Source organism: Patella vulgata, chromosome 3, assembly GCF_932274485.2.
Source record: "Patella vulgata chromosome 3, xgPatVulg1.2, whole genome shotgun sequence".
In the NCBI taxonomy this organism is placed as follows: Eukaryota; Metazoa; Mollusca; class Gastropoda; family Patellidae; genus Patella; species Patella vulgata.
Genome location: NC_065881.2, coordinates 61,831,926 through 61,851,086, shown reverse-complemented (window position 1 = coordinate 61,851,086; position 19,161 = coordinate 61,831,926). Strand labels below are relative to the sequence as shown.

The window sequence follows — 19,161 nt, the reverse complement described above, 5'->3', positions numbered from 1 at the left end:
CGAGTAATGACTTTCTCATTAAAAAAAAAATTAAAAAAATACAAGGCCGCCCTCCCGCCCCAACAATTTTCAACAATAGCCAAATTTTATTTTGCACCATCCTCTAGCCAGAAATGAGGTAAAAAAAAAAAATAACCCGCCCTCCCCCCCTATAGTTTCAGCTGTCAGTTGCCCGAGAAACAAGACATTTATTTTGTGTAGCCTAAGTTTCATTTAATTTGTGAATCAGTGTATCAATTTGTGGAAATAGCTGTAATTTATTTATAGAACTATTAATATGGTTTCTCTCATTTAACTTATGTAAAAACATGTGTGAATTAAGTAAAAACATGTGTGAATTGTGTAAAAACATGTGTGAATTGTGTGGAAGAGTGTACAATTATATTTATTTATTGTTGAAAACAATAAGATTCTTCGTCTGATGACTTTAAATACTATGTATAAGTTTAAAGTCAATCGGATATTAACTTTAACCTCTAGAGCGCCCACAAGATTTTTCAAAATGATCAAGGGCCATAACTATGGCAGTAATTATCGGAAATCGTTAAAAATCATTAGGCTTCTTTGTCTAATTATCTAGAGTGCCCACGGATGTGGGCAACAATATACGACCACATTTTAATGTGGGCGTATAAAAATTGTCTGGTCTGCTTGAAATTTAAATTGATAAGCACTGTTCAGATTAGTAAGCCTATTGAATTTTAACAAGGTGCGCACTTGTATAATCTTGTGATTGCTTTCCCCCCCCCCCCCCCCAAAAAAAAAATTTCAGATCTACCTTAACTTTATGTTTTGTTGCAATTATTGTAAGGTGTTGGCGAGGATTGTCAGATATTTCTGTGTCGGCCCTGGGAAACTTTTAGACAAAAGACCCCACCTGAGAGGTTTCCAAATGTTCACTGTTCACAGATGATGACTTATGATAATCCAGATACAGGGATTTTGAGAACAGACTAAGCTTATGTGAAATGCTCCTCCTATTGTCATTATCAATGGATTAGTAAGAAAATAAAATTTAAATGGATTTTAACACATTTTTCTGACAATTTTACATACATACATTTCTTGTACATTCTTTGAAAATTTACATGGGTGTAGGATGTATATGTTGCACATAGATATTAAAAATTATCTCTAAAAATGAATTTCTAAATATTCCAGATAAAACTATCATTATTGGTTTGGTATAAAAATAATGAGAAAAAATATTTCCATCATGCTGAGGAATGGCTTATTATAAAGCAAACATGGAAAATATACAAATAATAAATAAATCAATTCTAATATTGTGATATGACATTATAAACGAAAAGTTCATTATACAAAAGTGTGTCCATTGCAGATAACTGTTCAAATTTAGTTTCTTCTTACTTAAACAGGCATTTTTCAAGAGTTAAATCTGCCTATTGCAGGCCTTTCTTTAGGTGTTAAATCTATACTATTAAACATGCATTATGCAAGAGCTAAATCTGCCTATTGCAGGTCTTTCTTTAGGCCTGAAATGTTTTCTAAAGTATTAATTAGACATTAATTAACTGATCCAGGCCTTAATCAACTCTCGATGGCATCAGATTTCTCCGATATAGATTAGAATGGTTCAGCGATACTTTGATTTAATCAAATAGTGAGGACCGAGACTTAGCTTTGATCAACCAGTACGGTGGTTGAAATTATTGCACACGTCTGTCAAACCTTCAAAGGCTAATATCTTCGCTTGCAATAGAGTAATTTGAATGGAATTTTCCAATTATTCATTTTACATCATCTACTTTCGAACTATCATAGCAAGAATGGCTAGTTCTTTATCTAAATTTTACATAATGTATTTTTAATTAGACATTTATTAATTAACTTCGATAATAAACAATCAATGCACACATCTTGTCAAAACTATATTGATAAATTCGGTAAGAATAAAGTAATTTGAATAAAATTTTAAATGTATTCATTTTGCATTATCTGTTTTTGAAGTAGCCTATTATAGCAAGAGTGGCAAGTTCTTTATCTAAATCTTACTTAATGCTTCTTTAACTCTGTAAAACTTTGAATCTGGCTTGTGTTATTTTAATTTATGATTGCAATTCTGTCACAACATGAATAAACTTATCCTAAAAACACTGTAAATTATTGAAATATCCAATGAACTTGGGGATCTAAAATATCTTAATTAGTCAATTCTTAGATATTATTGCAAACTGAAAATTATAATCAAAAGTAACAATTTAAAAATGGCGTAACTAACTACTAATTTTTAAAAATATAATTATTATAAAAAAAAATATAACAGAATTAAATTACAAAAACAGGTTTCAAAATAATGCAAAGTTTGATTTTTGAAGCTTATGTACTAAAAAGACTCAACAATCTTGAATGGAATTTACAGGCCAGAGCAAAAGAAAATTACCTAAATATACATTGTAACTGATAATGGCATGGCTATTCGGATTCAAATTTGGCTTAATGTCAACTTAATATCCTGGTTACATGTTGTCCATATGGGTCTAGAACAGTCATTTTGAGATAATTGGCAAAATGGTTCACTAATATGAATTGTAAACTAGAATGAATGAAGAATTGGTTTTGATCAATATTTGTCACTGCTATATATATGCTTCTGATATGTTTATTGGTCCAAAAACCATGAAGCTGTTGCCTATCACAGCAATCAGTACATTATTAAAGCCAAGATTGACAATTACAAGTTTTGTCGAAATCAGATAAAAATTGTGACCTGTAGAGAGTTCACAAACAAATTGTGGACGGACAGGGGCGACGACAATATAGGCCCACATGAAAATGTGGGCGTATAAAAATTAGAAATGCATGCCTTCTTTTCTTTATAGAATAAATCCTCATAGATTGTGGAGTCCCTTTTATAATAAAAATTTCAAACATATGATATATCTACTTCCTAGCTTTAATTAAACTGGTTATTTTATTACTCATGTCATGTATATCCATATTTCTTCCAATTTTTAAATATTTTCCTTTTTTAATCTCTACCATTGATATCCACTCTGGTAAAATATTTAAGAGAAGCTTTAAATGATTGTGTACATCAGCTGAAATGTAAAAGAAAGATATTAACTGGAGTTTCAATGACAACTTTATCAGAGTAGTTTGAAATATTGCCACTATGATTATTTACATTAGGCCACACAAAATAAATGTCCTGTTTCTCAGGCAACTTACAGCTGAATATCTAGAAGGGGATAGTGACAAAAACAATTTGGCTATTGCTGAAAATTGTATGAGCATGAGAACATTATAGAAAGTGATCACTTGTCTTGCTTTCATTTATTGTACATACTTAGGACATAACCCCAAAAATCAAGTCTACTCAAGCACATAAGAGTTGGTCGTTTACATTTCCTTTAATGATTTCAACTAAACACATTTCTTATGAAGGATATCCTTCATGTTCTGAATGTTTTTCTGATTTATAAAACTAAGATGGTCCTCACTATTTTTCATACTTAATTCCCGTACTAGCTTCCAAGTTCATGTCAAAAATATTCCTCAATAATTGCCTGCCTTCGTCTTTACAATAGAATACTTCATGATATCTAAGCATCGTTTTCTTCTTTATAAAATGGTATTTTAAAATTACATTAGTAGTTTAATCAGTTGATACGTCTTTTAAATTTCACTTAAAATTCAGTAAACTTTATAATTCATGTATATATCACGAAACATTCATCAATAAATCAAACTTACTAATTGACAAATTTGATTTTGTACTGTCAGCTAGTTTTTTAACAACCGAATCTATAGGCAGTGCAGGTTTCTTTTCTGTAACAAAATGTCTTCATCTTGTTAAGGCTAATAATAAAGCTATGTTAACATTTTTTTTTAAATACAGTGGACTCTGTCACATCCGATCTCTGATCACTCCGGATTGCTGTGACATCCGGTATGATTTTCATGTCCCAAATTTTTTCCTTTTTACTTCAGCCAAAAAATCGCTGGTAAATCCGAATTCTGTATGTTCCGGATTCCGAAATCAATCAGCTGTCCCGTCACATAATTTCCATTGAATCGACACCGTATAATCCGTACTTCAAACGGTGGGTGTGAAGCATCCAATTATCGGTGAGATTAAAACTCAATGGGTGTGAAGCCATAAAAGATTAACAAGTAATCACCAATCAATTATCGGTGAGATTAAAACTGTGTTGATTACTTTGATCGGTAAAGCAGTGAGCCCGAGTTGTTTTAAGGGAGTGGACAAGATCTACCTGCCAGTCAATTGGTCGGCCAATCGCAAAGCTTGGATGACAGGTGCCGTTTACTTTGATTGGCTTGAAAAACTGGACATAGAACGACAGATTATAAATGACAATTGACTGAAGACGGGGACGATGAAGAATATACATTAACGACAGACTTGACCTATTCAAAATTCCTACGCATGCTCAACGACATTAAACACTTCGCACAGATTAAGGACGAAAAGATGATCGCAACAATTCATTTGTTTATTGTTAGAAGATGTTGCCCAGGACTCCGCCTTACGATATGCTTCCGGTAATGTTAACCAAGCAAACTACTTTAAACGATTACATGCATTGATATTTATAAATATATTGTACACATGCATTGATATTACATGTAAACGATTTATGAATATATTGTACGCATGCATTGTTATTGTTAATTATTTAATATAATAAAATTTTGAAAGTACAGAAAAGTTTATCATTTATAAAGGGAATAGCATTCTGGTGATTCGAAGCTACAATATATAAATACTTCCGGTTTTGGAAGTTACAGTATTTCCGGTTTTGGAGAAAACTCGGAATTCCGAAACGCTGTGTGATCCGAATTATTGTAACGATCCCGCACGATGTCGGATGTGACAGAGTCCACTGTAAAAAAGTTGAATGCAAAATATACTGAAACACAATGGAAATGCACTTACTGTCTGAGTCTTGGTAAATTTTAAACGGATTTCTTCGATTATGAACAAACTACTTAACTTTGGTTATTATAAACATACCTGTGTGTTTGTAATGAACTCCCGTTCGATAAAATCCATTGCACAACTAATTATCACAACGATGAAAACAAGTTCTCTCTTGAAAAATGGAAATATCACAAACTTTTCCCAGAGAAAAATACCAATATGGAAGATGGTTACGTCACTCTGCGGAAGATATCATTTCGTATTAGGGGTGACAGCATGATAGGAAATTCAAGTACAATTACGACAAGAATCCATGACCACTCGGACCAAAGACCACTCGGTTTAAGACCAGTCGGACCAACTGATAGACCACTCAGCCCAAACAAATAGACTACTCGGACCATACAAAAAGACTATTCGGACCCAACAGAAAGACGACTCGGACCAATAATAAAGTGTTGTTTTAATAAATTGATAATTGCGTTTGTTTTAATATGATTACTCGAACCAATAATAAAGTGTTATTTTAATAAATTGATAATTGTGTTTATTTTAATATGACTACTCGAACCAATAATAAAGTGTTATTTGAATAAATTGCTAATTGTGTGTGTTTTAATATGACTACTCGAACTAATAATAACGTGTTGTTTGAATAAATTGATAATTGTATTCCAAATCGCAAAATATCGAGAACCACACTTGTAGTCACGTTTAAAAAGGGGCATATAAACGTCCGGTCTTGGTATTATTATGTGCTGTTTATATTAACGCATCAAGGGCGGATAACTTGAAAACGTGTCTCTCCAAAGAAAAATTAGATTGATATTTTTTTTTGGCACCATTATTAATTAATTTTAAAACTAATCGTTGATTTATTTTCCGTACACAAAATTGAACCAAACAACTCTAAATATAAGAATTCCGTATAAGAATTATTTGCTTCTTTGTATTGTGATTTAATAATAAATAAATAGCATATTGTCTAGCCTTATAATATAATTTAATTGGTCCGACTGGTCTTGTTTTGGTCTGACTGGTCTTGGTCCGAGTGGTCTGGATACCTACGACAATTGGCATTGAGTTTGAGCGTTCGCACACATAACTACCCGCATTCCTGTATTTAGTTACCGTCTTTTACATTCTAGTAAAATCTCTGCAAATTTTATAGCTTTACTTTTTGAAATATTTTGTTCTAATTATTTGATTAGTGACTCGGATGGGATTATTTACTTTTGAACACGCATGCCGCACAAACACAACTATACATTCGTTTTACGGGCTTTATCACACTTCGGTCAAAACTGTCGAATCGAGAATTAATGTTCCGCTTCTTACGGGGTCATACGAGCTTAGTAGCATTATATACCCACCCGGGCACCCAATAGACACGCTGAGGGCTGCCGCAACACACTTAAAGATGTTACTGAAGCTGTTATTATTCGATCGAAAGAATGCGTATAAAATTAAAAATACACTCAGAGAATTCGGAGGTAAGCTTCATGATCCTTGTTAAATTATTTATAACATAAAGAAGATAGGATATTTATAGTTTATACATGACTTTATTTTTACGAGTATCCGTGCAATCAGTGATATTTTAATTGTGAAGAAAATTTGATAGACTGGCGATCAATGGTTTCCATATAAATCTCCTATGTAATTGCCTTCAATTGATATTTTTCGTTGCCCAAACCCATATACGATCAAAATGATCGCGCTGTCAAACTATCTTTCAATGTTAACCAACCCCCGCAACAGGTATATTGGATTCGACCAATACGTCACGAAGACATTGTTGACATCGACTCTGTCGAAATTACAAATAAATTTTCAAATTTTTCAAGAGAGAACTTGTTCTCATCGTTGTGATAATTAGTTGTGCAATGGATTTTATCGAACGGGAGTTCATTACAAACACACAGGTAAGTTTATAATAACCAAAGTTAAGTAGTTTGTTCATAATCGAAGAAATCCGTTTAAAATTTACGATGGTTCACACAGTAGATGATTGTAAATCTATTTTGCGAGATACACCTTTATCTTGCAATCCTGTAACATCAGATCATGACAATAACATGCCAGTATCGTGTAAGCGCACCATCGTTTAATTCTTACAAACACTAATAATAAGAATTTGACAGAATGGGAACACTGAAAATCATGGTTTTATGGTGCAGACCTGGGGTATAATATGTGACTTTCACAAGGCAACATTTAAGGTGAGTAGTACATCTACAGTTCTGTAGAAGACATAGGGATATGACATTGTTGACACCTGAATACTGAGAACACTCCCTTTTGAATTCCTGTCTTCATTAGCCCATTCGGTACAGAACAGTAGGATATTAAACCCATTTCATTTTTAAATAAATGCAATAAGCTGAAAAAATCAATCTTATTACATTTTAAATGTTCTATTTCTCATTACAAGATCATTACTTCAAACTGTGTAAGGATACGTTCTGATTATTCTGATCAGATCTGGCAGTCTGCTCATCATTACGGTCTTCTTCTCTTCTTCAGGGTCTCTAGTCATTGCTAACTCTAGTTTCTTAGCTTCTTTAGCCCGAATCTAAAGTAAATAAAAAAGGCAGGATGATGTTTTTTTAATTATTAGCTATAAGTAGTGATATGTGAAAAACGAGTGGAAATAGAAGGGTATACCCCATTTAAATAATAGGGGCTTACACTTTAAAATTTTCATTGTCGGTCATTTTTGATAATGCATGGAACTTTGCAAATTAAATTCATATTTCATTGGGGGGGTTTAATTTAATTTTAATTTTGACCCTATGACTTCAGACATTGATTAATCAAACAGCGTTGACGTTTCTAGTGGTTTACCCACAGTTCCGTGCAAGGAATGCCAAGAATTCGCCATAACAGACCGTTTTATTGACTAATCCCTCACTTTAATCAAAATGCCAGTAATATAACAACTCTTCCAGATCTTAATGCAGTAAAGACAAGTAAAACGAAATTTTGAACTATAAAAACAAAACGAAATAGATAAGATATAGATTTAAATTTTTTTTTAAAAATATAGCTATTAGAAGAATTTACATAGATACAAAACTATTATCTAAAAGTAAAAGCAATATTAAAAAAATATGTCTATATAATTATCCACGACATATTTATCACTTTGATCGTTTTTTTTTAAAAATAAAGCTATTAGAAGAATTTACATAGATACAAAACTATTATCTAAAAGTAAAAGCAATATTAAACAATATGTCTATATAATTATCCACGACATATTTATCACTTTGATCGGTTTCACACCATCTCTTGCAGCATTACTGCACACAGAATTGTGACCTATCCAAATATTGAATACTGATAACCAATTCCAATGACAAGCTAACTTCATGCTAGCACAGCGCCGCCTAGTTGTGCATAAATAATAGTAGACATTTATACTACTTCAGTACTTGTGGAACACATGGATTATCACTACTGCTATATATACATGTAAGGTAGCACTGGAATAAGTAATTTTCTTAATTTTTCAGTAAGCAAGTTGACTAGTCTGCAAGACCGTAACACCTCTGCATACCTTTCTTCTGAAATTTTCTTCCAACGCATTGTTAACGATTTACATAATTTCTATGTTCTTTTTTTAATACCACAATTGGTTGGACTTTACAAACCGTATTCCATATCTGATCGCCTTGATTAAATTAATGTCTTTTACACTGTGTGTCGTAATAGAGGTATAGCTGCTTTGTTCTAGTAAATTCTTATGACTCATTGACAATACGTGGGTGCTCAAACAGACAATAACTAACGATCGATCGCTTTTTATCATTAATAAGATTCCAAGATAACAATTAACTGCGATTGTTCTACTACCAGACATCCATCCTTAATTATCATCAACTCTATAACACCAATCCTGAGATAATGTGGCTACGATACAGGTGCAATATCTGTACAGGCCCTGGAAATTTATAGTTACACGGCGAAGGTCGATTGAAGCCATGTTGGAAAATGGGGTTTCGAAAAAAGATATTTCGGTCAACCTGAAACCCATGGGATGGACTACTGATTTACACGTAAATAACTGCACAGTTATATTATCGAATCAACAAAGTAGGTTGTTTTTTTTAAAATATATATTCTGAATAAGTTTTTACCTTTTCTAATAAAGAAGCAGGTATTCCTCTATAGGCAGCATTATTAGGTACAGTTACAGATGGTTCTTCCTTAATGTCTTTCTTCTCGTTTTTTATATTTAAAGATGCTACATTCTCTAATGCTTCTTCCACCTTTAACACCAAACATTTATGAATGTTTATATACAATGTATCATATTTTATAATTGTAAATAAAGCAGAATAAAACAGTAATTGTTTGCATTTCTGTCTCTTTTATAATGGGAAATCTTATCAAATTTCAGATTGAGGTATGATGGTCTCCTTGTTAACAATTTGGGACTTGACAAAAACAACTTAAACTGCCAGTGTCATATGAGGTGGATGCTTGAATAACTTTGCTTTTGTCACAAACCCCTTACCCGGTACCTACAAAAAATATTGATAACTTTAATTATGGAAAAGCTGCACACACAACAATATAACAGTGACAACTGAGCACAAAATAGTGATAGGGACAAAATATGTATTTAATTTGAAGCCATTAACATTATGTTTTAAACGCTTAGATAATTCAATGAAAACATACTTTAGGTGTCAGTTTTCCTCTTCTTTCATCCAGAACATCTTTAGCGGAGTGATATTTATTAACTACTGGTGGTTGAGGTAACTCTGCAGCTTCTATATCAGCAACTTGATCTAATGGAAACGCTGGATGCCAACGGGTTATCTTATCATCAGGAATGGACAACGGTTTGTCTAAGTTGTCCAAAAAATTCTGCAGATAGAACACAATTGATTTACTCTAAGAATAAATATATATATATATATATATAAAAAAATAAATCTTTATTTTAACATCATTTGTCTGGCCGACAAATTCTTGCAATAATTTGCTTGCGCTTAGGGTTATTCAGCAGTGGTAGAAAGATGGAGGACACAGAAAACCCCCACAGTGAACAAGAACATGATGATGCAATACCCAGCCAGTGAAAATGAAACACAATCTGATTGAAATACAGATCTATATTTCGTTTTGTTTCTTTATACTTTCGATGGCCTACACTACATGAAGATCTGACCAGTTATTTTGGGAGATCATACGAGTGGCTTTTGACCATATGAAAGCAGACATTTGATTAACCAATCAGCATTGATATTTCCAGTGGATTACCCACGGTTCTGTGCACCTCACACGAAAAGCTCACCGTAACAGACCATTTCATTGGCTAATCCCTCAATTTAACAAAAACACAGGTAATATAACAACTCTTCCAGATCCAAGTGTAGTAAAGACAAGAAAAATGAAATTTTGAACTATAAAAAATGAAACGAAATAGGATCTGTGTTTTAATCAGATTGAATCAAACATGTAGGCATATGGTAACAAATCTTGCTCACTGACTGATGTGACATCCACAGACACTTATAAAAGAAATAAAAGATAGTTGTAAATCAATATAAAGTAACATTTAAATATACTATTCAAAAAAAGTAGGGGATATTTGATTTTTAAGTGTTATTAAAGCCACCTAATGAAACTGACGAAGAAACAAATGACAAAATGAAATGAAGTTCACATTCATCGATTTATTCCAAATGATCGTTAGACTAAGTAAGGCACAGACTGACCATTATAAGGGTAAAATGATACCCGGGGTCAAACAGCAAAGTTACCACAGCATCACAACCAAGTCAGTAACGGGTAAATCCTCCTCTGTTTGCCAAACAAGCATTGATCCGACGTGGCATACTCCTAATGAGACGTCTAAGGTCATTTTGGTCCAGATTGTCCCATTCCTGTTGCAACGCAGCAGCAAGTTCTTGGACATTGGCAGGACGTTGTTGACGTTGACGTAACCTCTGTCCAAGCATGTCCCAGACATGCTCGATGGGGGAGAGGTCGGGACTCAGTGCTGGCCAAGGTAATGTGGTGATGTTCTGTTGTTGGAGGTAACCTGTAACGATCCTGGCCCTGTGACATCTTGCGTTGTCATCCTGGAAGATGAAACGGCGGCCATGACGTCGTGCGAACGGCACAACATGGACTGCCAAGATGTTGTCCCGGTAGTACTGGCCTGTAACACGCCCTGCAACAACATGTAAAGCCGTTCTTCCAGCAACAGTGATGCCTTCCCACACCATAACAGAACCACCCCCAAATCGATCATGTCTGATGACGTTAACGTCTTGGAAGCGCTCGTTTCGACGACGCCACACCCTCCTACGTCTGTCCAAAAAATCAACAGTGAACCTTGACTCATCTGAAAACATCACATTGCTCCAGCGTCGATTATCCCAGTGTTGACGATCCCTACACCAACGACGTCTTGCCTGAATGTGATGATCTCTCAAACAAGGGATCACGCGAGGACGTCGAGCGCGAAGGTGACCCCTATGCAGTCGATTCCGAATCGTCTGGCCACTCACTCTCACACCAGTGTCTGTTTGAAGACGAGCGCTGATCTGATTTGCTGTGATGACACGATTTCTCAAGGCCAAGGTACGGATAAATCGATCCTGGGCTTGAGTTGTCGCCCTTGGTCGACCTGAGCGTGGTCTGTCCTGTACAGATTGTGTATCACGGTATCTGGACCATAGCCTGCTTATGACAGACTGAGAAACATTCATCGTCCGCGCCACAACCGCCTGTGTTGTGCCGATCTGTAGCATGCCAAGGGCACGTAACCTTTCATTTTGGGTAAGCCGACGCATATCAAAATTTGTTTTCTGGTCACTAAAACAATTAAACTGATGTTTCCACCCTGGAATTCAATGCCACAATGACTGTAACATTCAAAGTCAGAGTCGTGCAAATCTTGGGTTGGACCCCCATGATGATCCCAAGCATCACCTGCATTCCATGCGGTAGCTATTGGTGCGTTTGGGCGTCACATGTAACTGGAAATGTTTCTTCTGTTAGGTTCTATAGTGACTTTTTTCGTAGTCATTTGCATATTTTAGTATTATGCCCCCAAAATCAAATATCCCCTACTTTTTTTGAATAGTATATATGACTATAATTTCAAGTTATGATTGTCTGATTTTAATAACTTATTTTTTTTGTAAAAATATTGTTTTTTTTATTCTATACAGTGCACTCTGTCACATTCGACCTCTGATCACGCCGGCACTCTGTTACATCCGACACCATTTTCATGTCCCGACTTATTTCCTTATTACTTCAGCCAAAAAATCTCTGGGTAATTCGACCTCTGTACGTTCCGGATTACAACATCTATCAGCCGTCCCGTCATACGATTTCCATTGAATCAACACTATAATCCGGCCTTCAATCGGTGGGTGTGAAGCAAACATTTACCGATCAATTATCTGTGAGATTAAAACTGGATGGGTGTGAAGCCACAAAAGATTAACAAGCAATCACCAAGCAATTATCTGTGAGAATAAAACTCGCTACCGTGGGTCTTTGTTGATTACTTTGATAATTTTAATCTCTTGTACGACAGTTGTGACAAATACTCAAGAATATCCACGAATATTCCCCCGAATTCACAGTCGTAAAAATATTCCTAGCACCTGTTGGAAACATTTGCTGCGCATGCCCATTGAACCTGAATAACCTATAAGTTTGGTCACCCTACGGATCTCTTCGAACCGTGTGACGACGACCTGGGGATGCTCGATTCACAGTCCAGAACGTCCTGATTTCACAGAATTGCAATCGAGTGACGCAGAATTCAGTCCTGTCACAGTTCTGTCAGTCCCGACGACGGAGGTGGTGTGAGTAGAATTGTGACGTAATTAAACACGACGAACAGGTTTCGGCTGCATGGTTGGAGGAGATATTTATAAATTCAGTTGACGCATGCGTTGTAGCCCGAAGTACCAATTTTCACTCGATTGCCACTATTTTTGGGATTGAGAGAATTCAATTCCGGAACGTAAAATTTTGAATGTACAGAAAGGTTTATCATTTTTAAAGGGAATAACATTCTGGTGATTCGAAGTGCTATGTTCGAAGCTACATTATAATAATACTTCCGGTTTTCGAGAGAGAGAAATGGGGTTTAACGCCCACTCGACACAAACTAGGTCATTTCGGGACTAACATTTGGTTTAATTTTATTTACATAATTCGCTTGCGCGTAGGGGTCTTTAGCAGTGGGAGGAAACCGGAGGACCCGGAGAAAACCCACGAGGTTGGACAGGCGACCCTACTCCTTGCCACGTACAACCGGGGATTCGAAACCACGCCAGTCGACTCAATGACAGACTTTATGATACAGCGCGCGCACGCTAACCATTCAGCCATCCAACCCCCCTTCCGGTTTTCGAAGTTACAATATTTCCGGTTTTGAGAAAACTGGGTATTTTGACACTCTGCGTAATCCGACATATTGTATGTGATGTGACAGAGTGCACTGTATTTGCCTTCCATTTTATATATCTATATCTAATGGTATCTTACCTTGTGATGATATTTAACACGATTTATCAGTTCTGTATGAAACACATTTCTTCGTTCTAAAAGATGACTAGCAGAAAACAGTACATGTTTTCCTATTAACTTATCTTCTTTCATTTCTATTGTGACAAAAATATGACATGAAATAAACTAAATAATTGTCAAAAAAATATTGTACATAAAAGAACAAAGAGGAAAACTTCCAAACCAAATGGGGGTAACATTTTCTCTAACGAATTAGCATAAATTATTATGATGGATTCTCAAAGCCCATTATTGTAAAACCCACAAGTAAACTATTAATGAGCTACCATTTTTTGACTGCATGAGGGAACACATAATTTGGTAGATTATTTCAATGCAATGGATATGACAATGTGTATTTACCATTAGCTGATTGAAGATTAGCCTCAATAGTTAGTTGATAATCATTACATTTACTACCAAATTGGGGAAGTCCCTTTTCTTGTTTGAGATGATATGCTGCTGGATGAACTGTCTTAACTTGACCTACATGATGTGTTTCAAAGTTTCTGAAATATATAGATAGTTAAAAACATATAACATTGTTATAGATTCTGCTGTATTCCAAACATTAAATAGGAGATGTTTTCTACCGTACTTCAATTCATCCTGAAATTTATGGTAACAAGAAACTTAAATTTACTCACTTCTTAGTCATGACTTGAACAGCATTCTTAAGCTTAGAATATGTACATATTTCATAGCGGTTATGCATCATGCTAACTACTGTGTCCATGCAACGGAATGTCTCTGCTAACTTCTGATATTTTAATGGTAGTTTTAGAGTAGCAGCAGCCGGAGTAGCTAAAGAATGGTATTTCTCATACGCTGGTATAGCTGCACTCTTACTGTCCACCAAACTGTAAAATATATACAAAATAATCATGTGTATGGTTGAAGCAAATTTTTTCACAAATCCAATAATACAAAACACTAAAGCAGGAATGCTGGGGACTACATCCACACTGGGTTTAAATTGAAGCGGTACTGTATCTAATCTGTCATAAACACCAATCAAAATTTTAATCAATTTCATCCAATCTACACAAATGACAGCTCTCCAAATATATTTCCTATCACACAATTGCAATTGAATAAATAAAAGAGTTTTACATACCTTGGTTTCTCTACTTTTACGGGTGATGTAATTTTAACATCAGCAAATTTCTTTAACTTAGGCGTTTTTTTTACTTTACATATGGATTTGTTCATTTGTAGTAATTGCGCTTTTAATTCTTCCAGTTTCCCACATTTTCTCAGCTGTCTTCTGAGTTGCTCAGGTTGCATTTTCTAAAAAAAAAAACATTTAAAAATGAATTGGTGCATAATAAAATGACAAAATGGTTCACATTTTTTAAAGTGTCAGTAATTAATATATCAAAATAAAAATGTATGTTTATTTCACACCTCCTCTAAAGTCTTTGGTTTTGAAGAATCTTCCTTTACTTGTAATTCTTTACACTTTTCCATAGCAGCTTTTACTTTAGGTGATATAGGTAGACTAGGACCTTTACTTTGTTTCTGAATCTCATTGTTGGGGGTATTTGGTAATGGCGATATTTGTGGAAGCAATTCTTTCTCAAGTATTCTTGATATGGGTGATGGTACTTTGGTGCTCTCTTTCTCATCGTGATTAACTTCAACCTAGATTTGAGAATTGTAGTGTTATGTTAGTTTACATTATTATTATTAGAAAAAGCTGTTTTAATCTGTACTGTATTCACATGCTAATGTATTTTAAACATGCCTTGCCATGAAAGTAAAGAAATGAAGGAAATAAAATGAAATGGGGTTTAATGTCCTACTGTTCTGCTCCGAACTGGGCTAATGAAGACGGGCATATACCATACAGTATGCTATGAAGGAAATTTTGCCCGGACAGGGCACTACGGCCTACTCTTATATCGAATTCCAACTGTCAAGGGATCCACAAAAGAACCATATGATTTCTTTGCACATAATACAAAAACATCAAGAGTATCAGTTAATCAGCTTTAATTGGTATCCTGCTTTCATCGATGCCATTTCTACTATCCCACAACTAGGGCAGCTTATTTTCATTGCTTGGATTGTCTTCATTTGGAACATGGCAACTTACTGGACCTACTCCCTATGAATAATCAGCTTGCACATTTCGGGTATTATCTAATTTACTGTTTTTTCGGCTAAACTGCGGCACCATACATTGTATTTCAAGGCATTCTGGGCTACAGTGCGGGGAATTTTCGCTGCTCAATAATAAACTTAGTCACCATGGGTGTGTAGACATGTCAACCAATGCCATGTGGACGATTCAACCAATATACTTTGATATTTGTGGATAACTTAACTAGACGTTTTGTGTTCGACAAGTTAGCCTGTGGACAAGTTAACTGGCATTGTTTCCTAATACACTGTACTGAGTGCAATGAAAAAGTGATCAATGTTGTTTTTATTACACCTTTTCTTTATTTGGTAACTTCAACTGTTTTCTAACACTACCAAGGCTTTTCGATTTAGAATAGGCCTCTTGAACCTGAACATTTTCCGGTGTCACTGGTGCTGGATCTGCTAACTTTTCTCTTCTTCGTCTTGGCTGCACAGTTACAGCTTTTTCATCTGGAACTTGTATTTGCTTTTTTGGAGTATTTTCAATCTGACTAACAGTTATGAGCTGTGACTTTTCTTCTACCAATGGGCGTGTCAGTTGGGTAGTGTCATTAAATATATCTTCTGTAGCAAAGTTTGTATTGATCAGATCAAGACTTCCTTTTGCTGAAAATGTAGTTGTTATCAGTTGTTGGTCACCAGGAATAGTCAGAATTTTAGCTGACCGACCTCTGCGTTTCGGTGCTGCTGTAGTTGTTTGTTTATGTTTCGAATTTGACCGCTGTTGCTTTGTTGTTGGGGTAGAAACGGACGGGAATTCAGCTATTGTTTTGTTCGTGGTCACGGTTTTGGCACTCTCCTCAGTTGTAGAGGAATCATAATATGGTGCAGATCGTACATTTAATTTGAGATTGGATATATCGTCATCGGTCTGGCTCACTTCAACCCTTCTCCGCTTAGACTGCTGTGTCCCCTTCGTCTTTTTACGTGCAACGAAATATTCATTGACTTTTGACTGCGCCATCTTGAACACCATACTTTCGCGCCGATTGGTCACATGACAAAATAAAAATAATGGTAATATTTATTTCTGTAAAGATAAAAACAAAAGTAAAAATATGCATGTATTTTCTGTTATAGATAAAAACAAATATGTATGCATACACATTTGCAATAAATAATTCGTATTCGTCATTGTTTTTATTTTGTGGAAAAGTGTATCCCACGTGACCCACAAAATGGCGGACGGTCCAAACCCTTTCGAAGATGATCTAATAGAAAATGAATTTGAAAGTCCAGAAAAAGAAAAATTTCTGAAGACAGAACACCGCGAGTCAACGGATGTAACATGGGACTCTATCGCATCAAAGTTATTAAAGGACAATTATATACTAACTGCTTTAGAATTGCACACTGAATTGGTAGAAACAGGCAGGGAATTGCCTCGCCTCAGAGATTATTTCTCTAATCCTGGAAATTTTGAAAGAACGAAGGATGACAGTCCATCACCAACACTCCGTAAGAATTATATAGAAATTATATTTTTCTACAGCAATAGAATTTTTTTTTTTCACGAAAACGAATTAACCAGTCGAAATGCAATCATGAAAGCAAGAGACAGAGGCCAGGGGCAAAGAGACCAAACCAAAGCCAAGGGCAAGCTAGGGTCCTGCCTTTCAGACTTTTGACTACTTCTTTCCAAGATGGTCAACAACATTGTCCCCGCCACATGAATTACACTACACAATATTGCTTGGGCTCTTACAGCTCAACCCCAATCAACTCAATCAGTTCGTTATATAATCTGACACACTTAAAAGACAATAATTTATATCAATATTTGATAATATACCAAATTGTCATCCTTAATTTGTCATCTTTATTTTTTTGGATTTTTTTACACAATATCTATTCACAGAAACTGAATTGTAGAACAGACAGAAGCCTTTAGACCCCCTCTACTATTAGTTTGAAGATGGTTCTGCATATAGCAAAATCATACCACACCCCTTAGTAGCTCATATCTCCTTGAATAACACTTCAGATTTCTACTACACAAGCTATTAAAATAAGAATTGGGATGAACAATGATAGAATGTAATTATGAAACACATGCTCAATATCTGTTAGTCGAATCAGTATGAATAATAGAAAATAGATATTTTACTGGAGTTTATACACTTTTGTATGATGTTGGAAAATGGGTTTTAGCCCCTGCACCCACATGACTCTTCTCAAAGTTAAGTTTACTTCAGAGTGATGAAATTGTGAAGCTATCTTACAGATTAATAAGATGTATTTATATAGTCAGGGACGCCGGAACCCAGGTACCAGGGTATACAAATGGTACCCTGTCCTTTTCAGGGGTATACATGTATACCCATGCCCTAATGATGAAAGTTTTCAACCTTTTTACTAGTCTATTCATATTTAAATGATAGATATGTAATTGCTCTCTGGTCGGTTGCGAACCGGCTCTCGCACTCTCATTATCAGCTATCAGTGCATGCCTTGGCCAGATGAATTGCTCATGATACAAAAATTGTGAATAATCAGGCTTTTGTCTCTTTCATTATCATGTATTTTAAAGAATTTTATGTTGGAATTTGGAATGCTAGAGGCGCTCTAAACAGTGTTCTCGGAATTGACAAATTTCAAAATTTTCTAGAGGCCAGGGGCACATTCCCCCCCCCCCCCAGCCTCCCCTACTAACTTTTGGTACCCTGACCCTCGCGCCATTCCGGCGCCCCGGGATTTAGTTGAATATCGGTATAGAAAGAATCTTACAGAATAAAATAGTGTGATTGAAATTTAATAGCATCCTCAAAACCATAAAAAAATAATGAACTTTTGTTACAATTTCTACTAAAATCTAAATGTAAGTTTTACCATATTACATGCATATGAGCCTGTATGGCTTTATTTTTATCGTGATATTTGAAGAAATTAATATGTAACAAACAAGCAAATTAATACAGTAAATTCTGTCTTTATGCGCCTACATTTGAAAGTACATGTAGAATGTCAATGCCACTGTTCAATCGGCTGTCCAGACATTCACATTTTGTTTGTGGACACTACAGGTCAGAATTTTTTATCCAATTTTAATGAAACTTGAAATATATGTTTTTATCCCATAGATCTCGGATGAGTTTGGCATGTAAATGTATTGGACCGTAACTTCATGGATTATTGCCCCTGCTTGTACAGAAAACCACATTTTTAGCTTGTGGACCCGCTAGATGTCAAATTTTTTTTTGATTTTAAAAATCTTTCAGATATATCTAAGAAATGTTAATACATGTCAAAAGTGGTCATATTTGTCTTTAAAGTAGCTAAGTCTCTAACTCAATATCATCCAAAATTTTCGACATTGAAAACACGAATTGTCAATTTAAATCAACATTGATGTTGTGACCTTACGGGGAAAAGATGGGCTTCTGATATCCAATAATTAACACAAAATAAACATTTTACCGTTGGTACACGAATCGTGTACCATGGTGCATTTCAGCGCCCTTTTTAACAAGGGACTCGTAGAAAGAGGCTAGATATATTCCACAAGTCATGTCAATCGGTGACGCCATATTCTTATCTGGAGAGCATGCGCAATA

At 35.1% G+C, this 19,161-nt stretch overlaps 2 protein-coding genes across 2 annotated transcripts in view; one reads left to right on the top strand and one right to left on the bottom strand.

Annotated features, from left to right (window-relative positions):
- Window positions 1-819: 819 nt before the first annotated feature.
- On the bottom strand, window positions 820-16,584 carry LOC126816257 (DNA replication factor Cdt1). Its single transcript, XM_050542537.2, has 11 exons — window positions 15,900-16,584; window positions 14,867-15,103; window positions 14,577-14,749; window positions 14,107-14,319; window positions 13,823-13,968; window positions 13,439-13,554; window positions 9,596-9,784; window positions 9,049-9,180; window positions 7,369-7,481; window positions 3,718-3,806; window positions 820-3,062 (listed from the first exon to the last, which is right to left on the bottom strand). The coding sequence occupies exons 1-11, from the start codon at window positions 16,581-16,583 to the stop codon at window positions 2,905-2,907; spliced, it is 2,250 nt and encodes a 749-aa protein (XP_050398494.2). The 5' UTR covers window position 16,584; the 3' UTR covers window positions 820-2,904.
- Window positions 16,585-16,777: 193 nt separating this feature from the next.
- The window catches only part of LOC126816255 (RAB11-binding protein RELCH homolog), a 133,485-nt gene continuing 131,101 nt past the window's right edge, over window positions 16,778-19,161 (top strand). Inside the window, exon 1 of the mRNA XM_050542535.2 lies at window positions 16,778-17,065. Coding sequence (XP_050398492.1) covers window positions 16,786-17,065 — 280 coding nt within the window. The 5' untranslated portion in view covers window positions 16,778-16,785. The remainder of the gene's footprint in view (window positions 17,066-19,161) is intronic.

What these genes read in the sequence shown, in the direction of transcription:
- LOC126816257 (XM_050542537.2), bottom strand. Translation starts at nt 16,583, where the DNA reads ATGGTGTTCAAGATGGCGCAGTCAAAAGTCAATGAATATTTCGTTGCA. An exon ending in CTGCTTCTTTATTAGAAAAG is followed by an intron (nt 7,482 to 9,048) that starts GTAAAAACTTAT and finishes TATTTACTTTAG; the next exon opens with ATTCGGGCTAAAGAAGCTAA. An exon ending in CTGATCAGAATAATCAGAAC is followed by an intron (nt 3,807 to 7,368) that starts GTATCCTTACAC and finishes AACAAGATGAAG; the next exon opens with ACATTTTGTTACAGAAAAGA.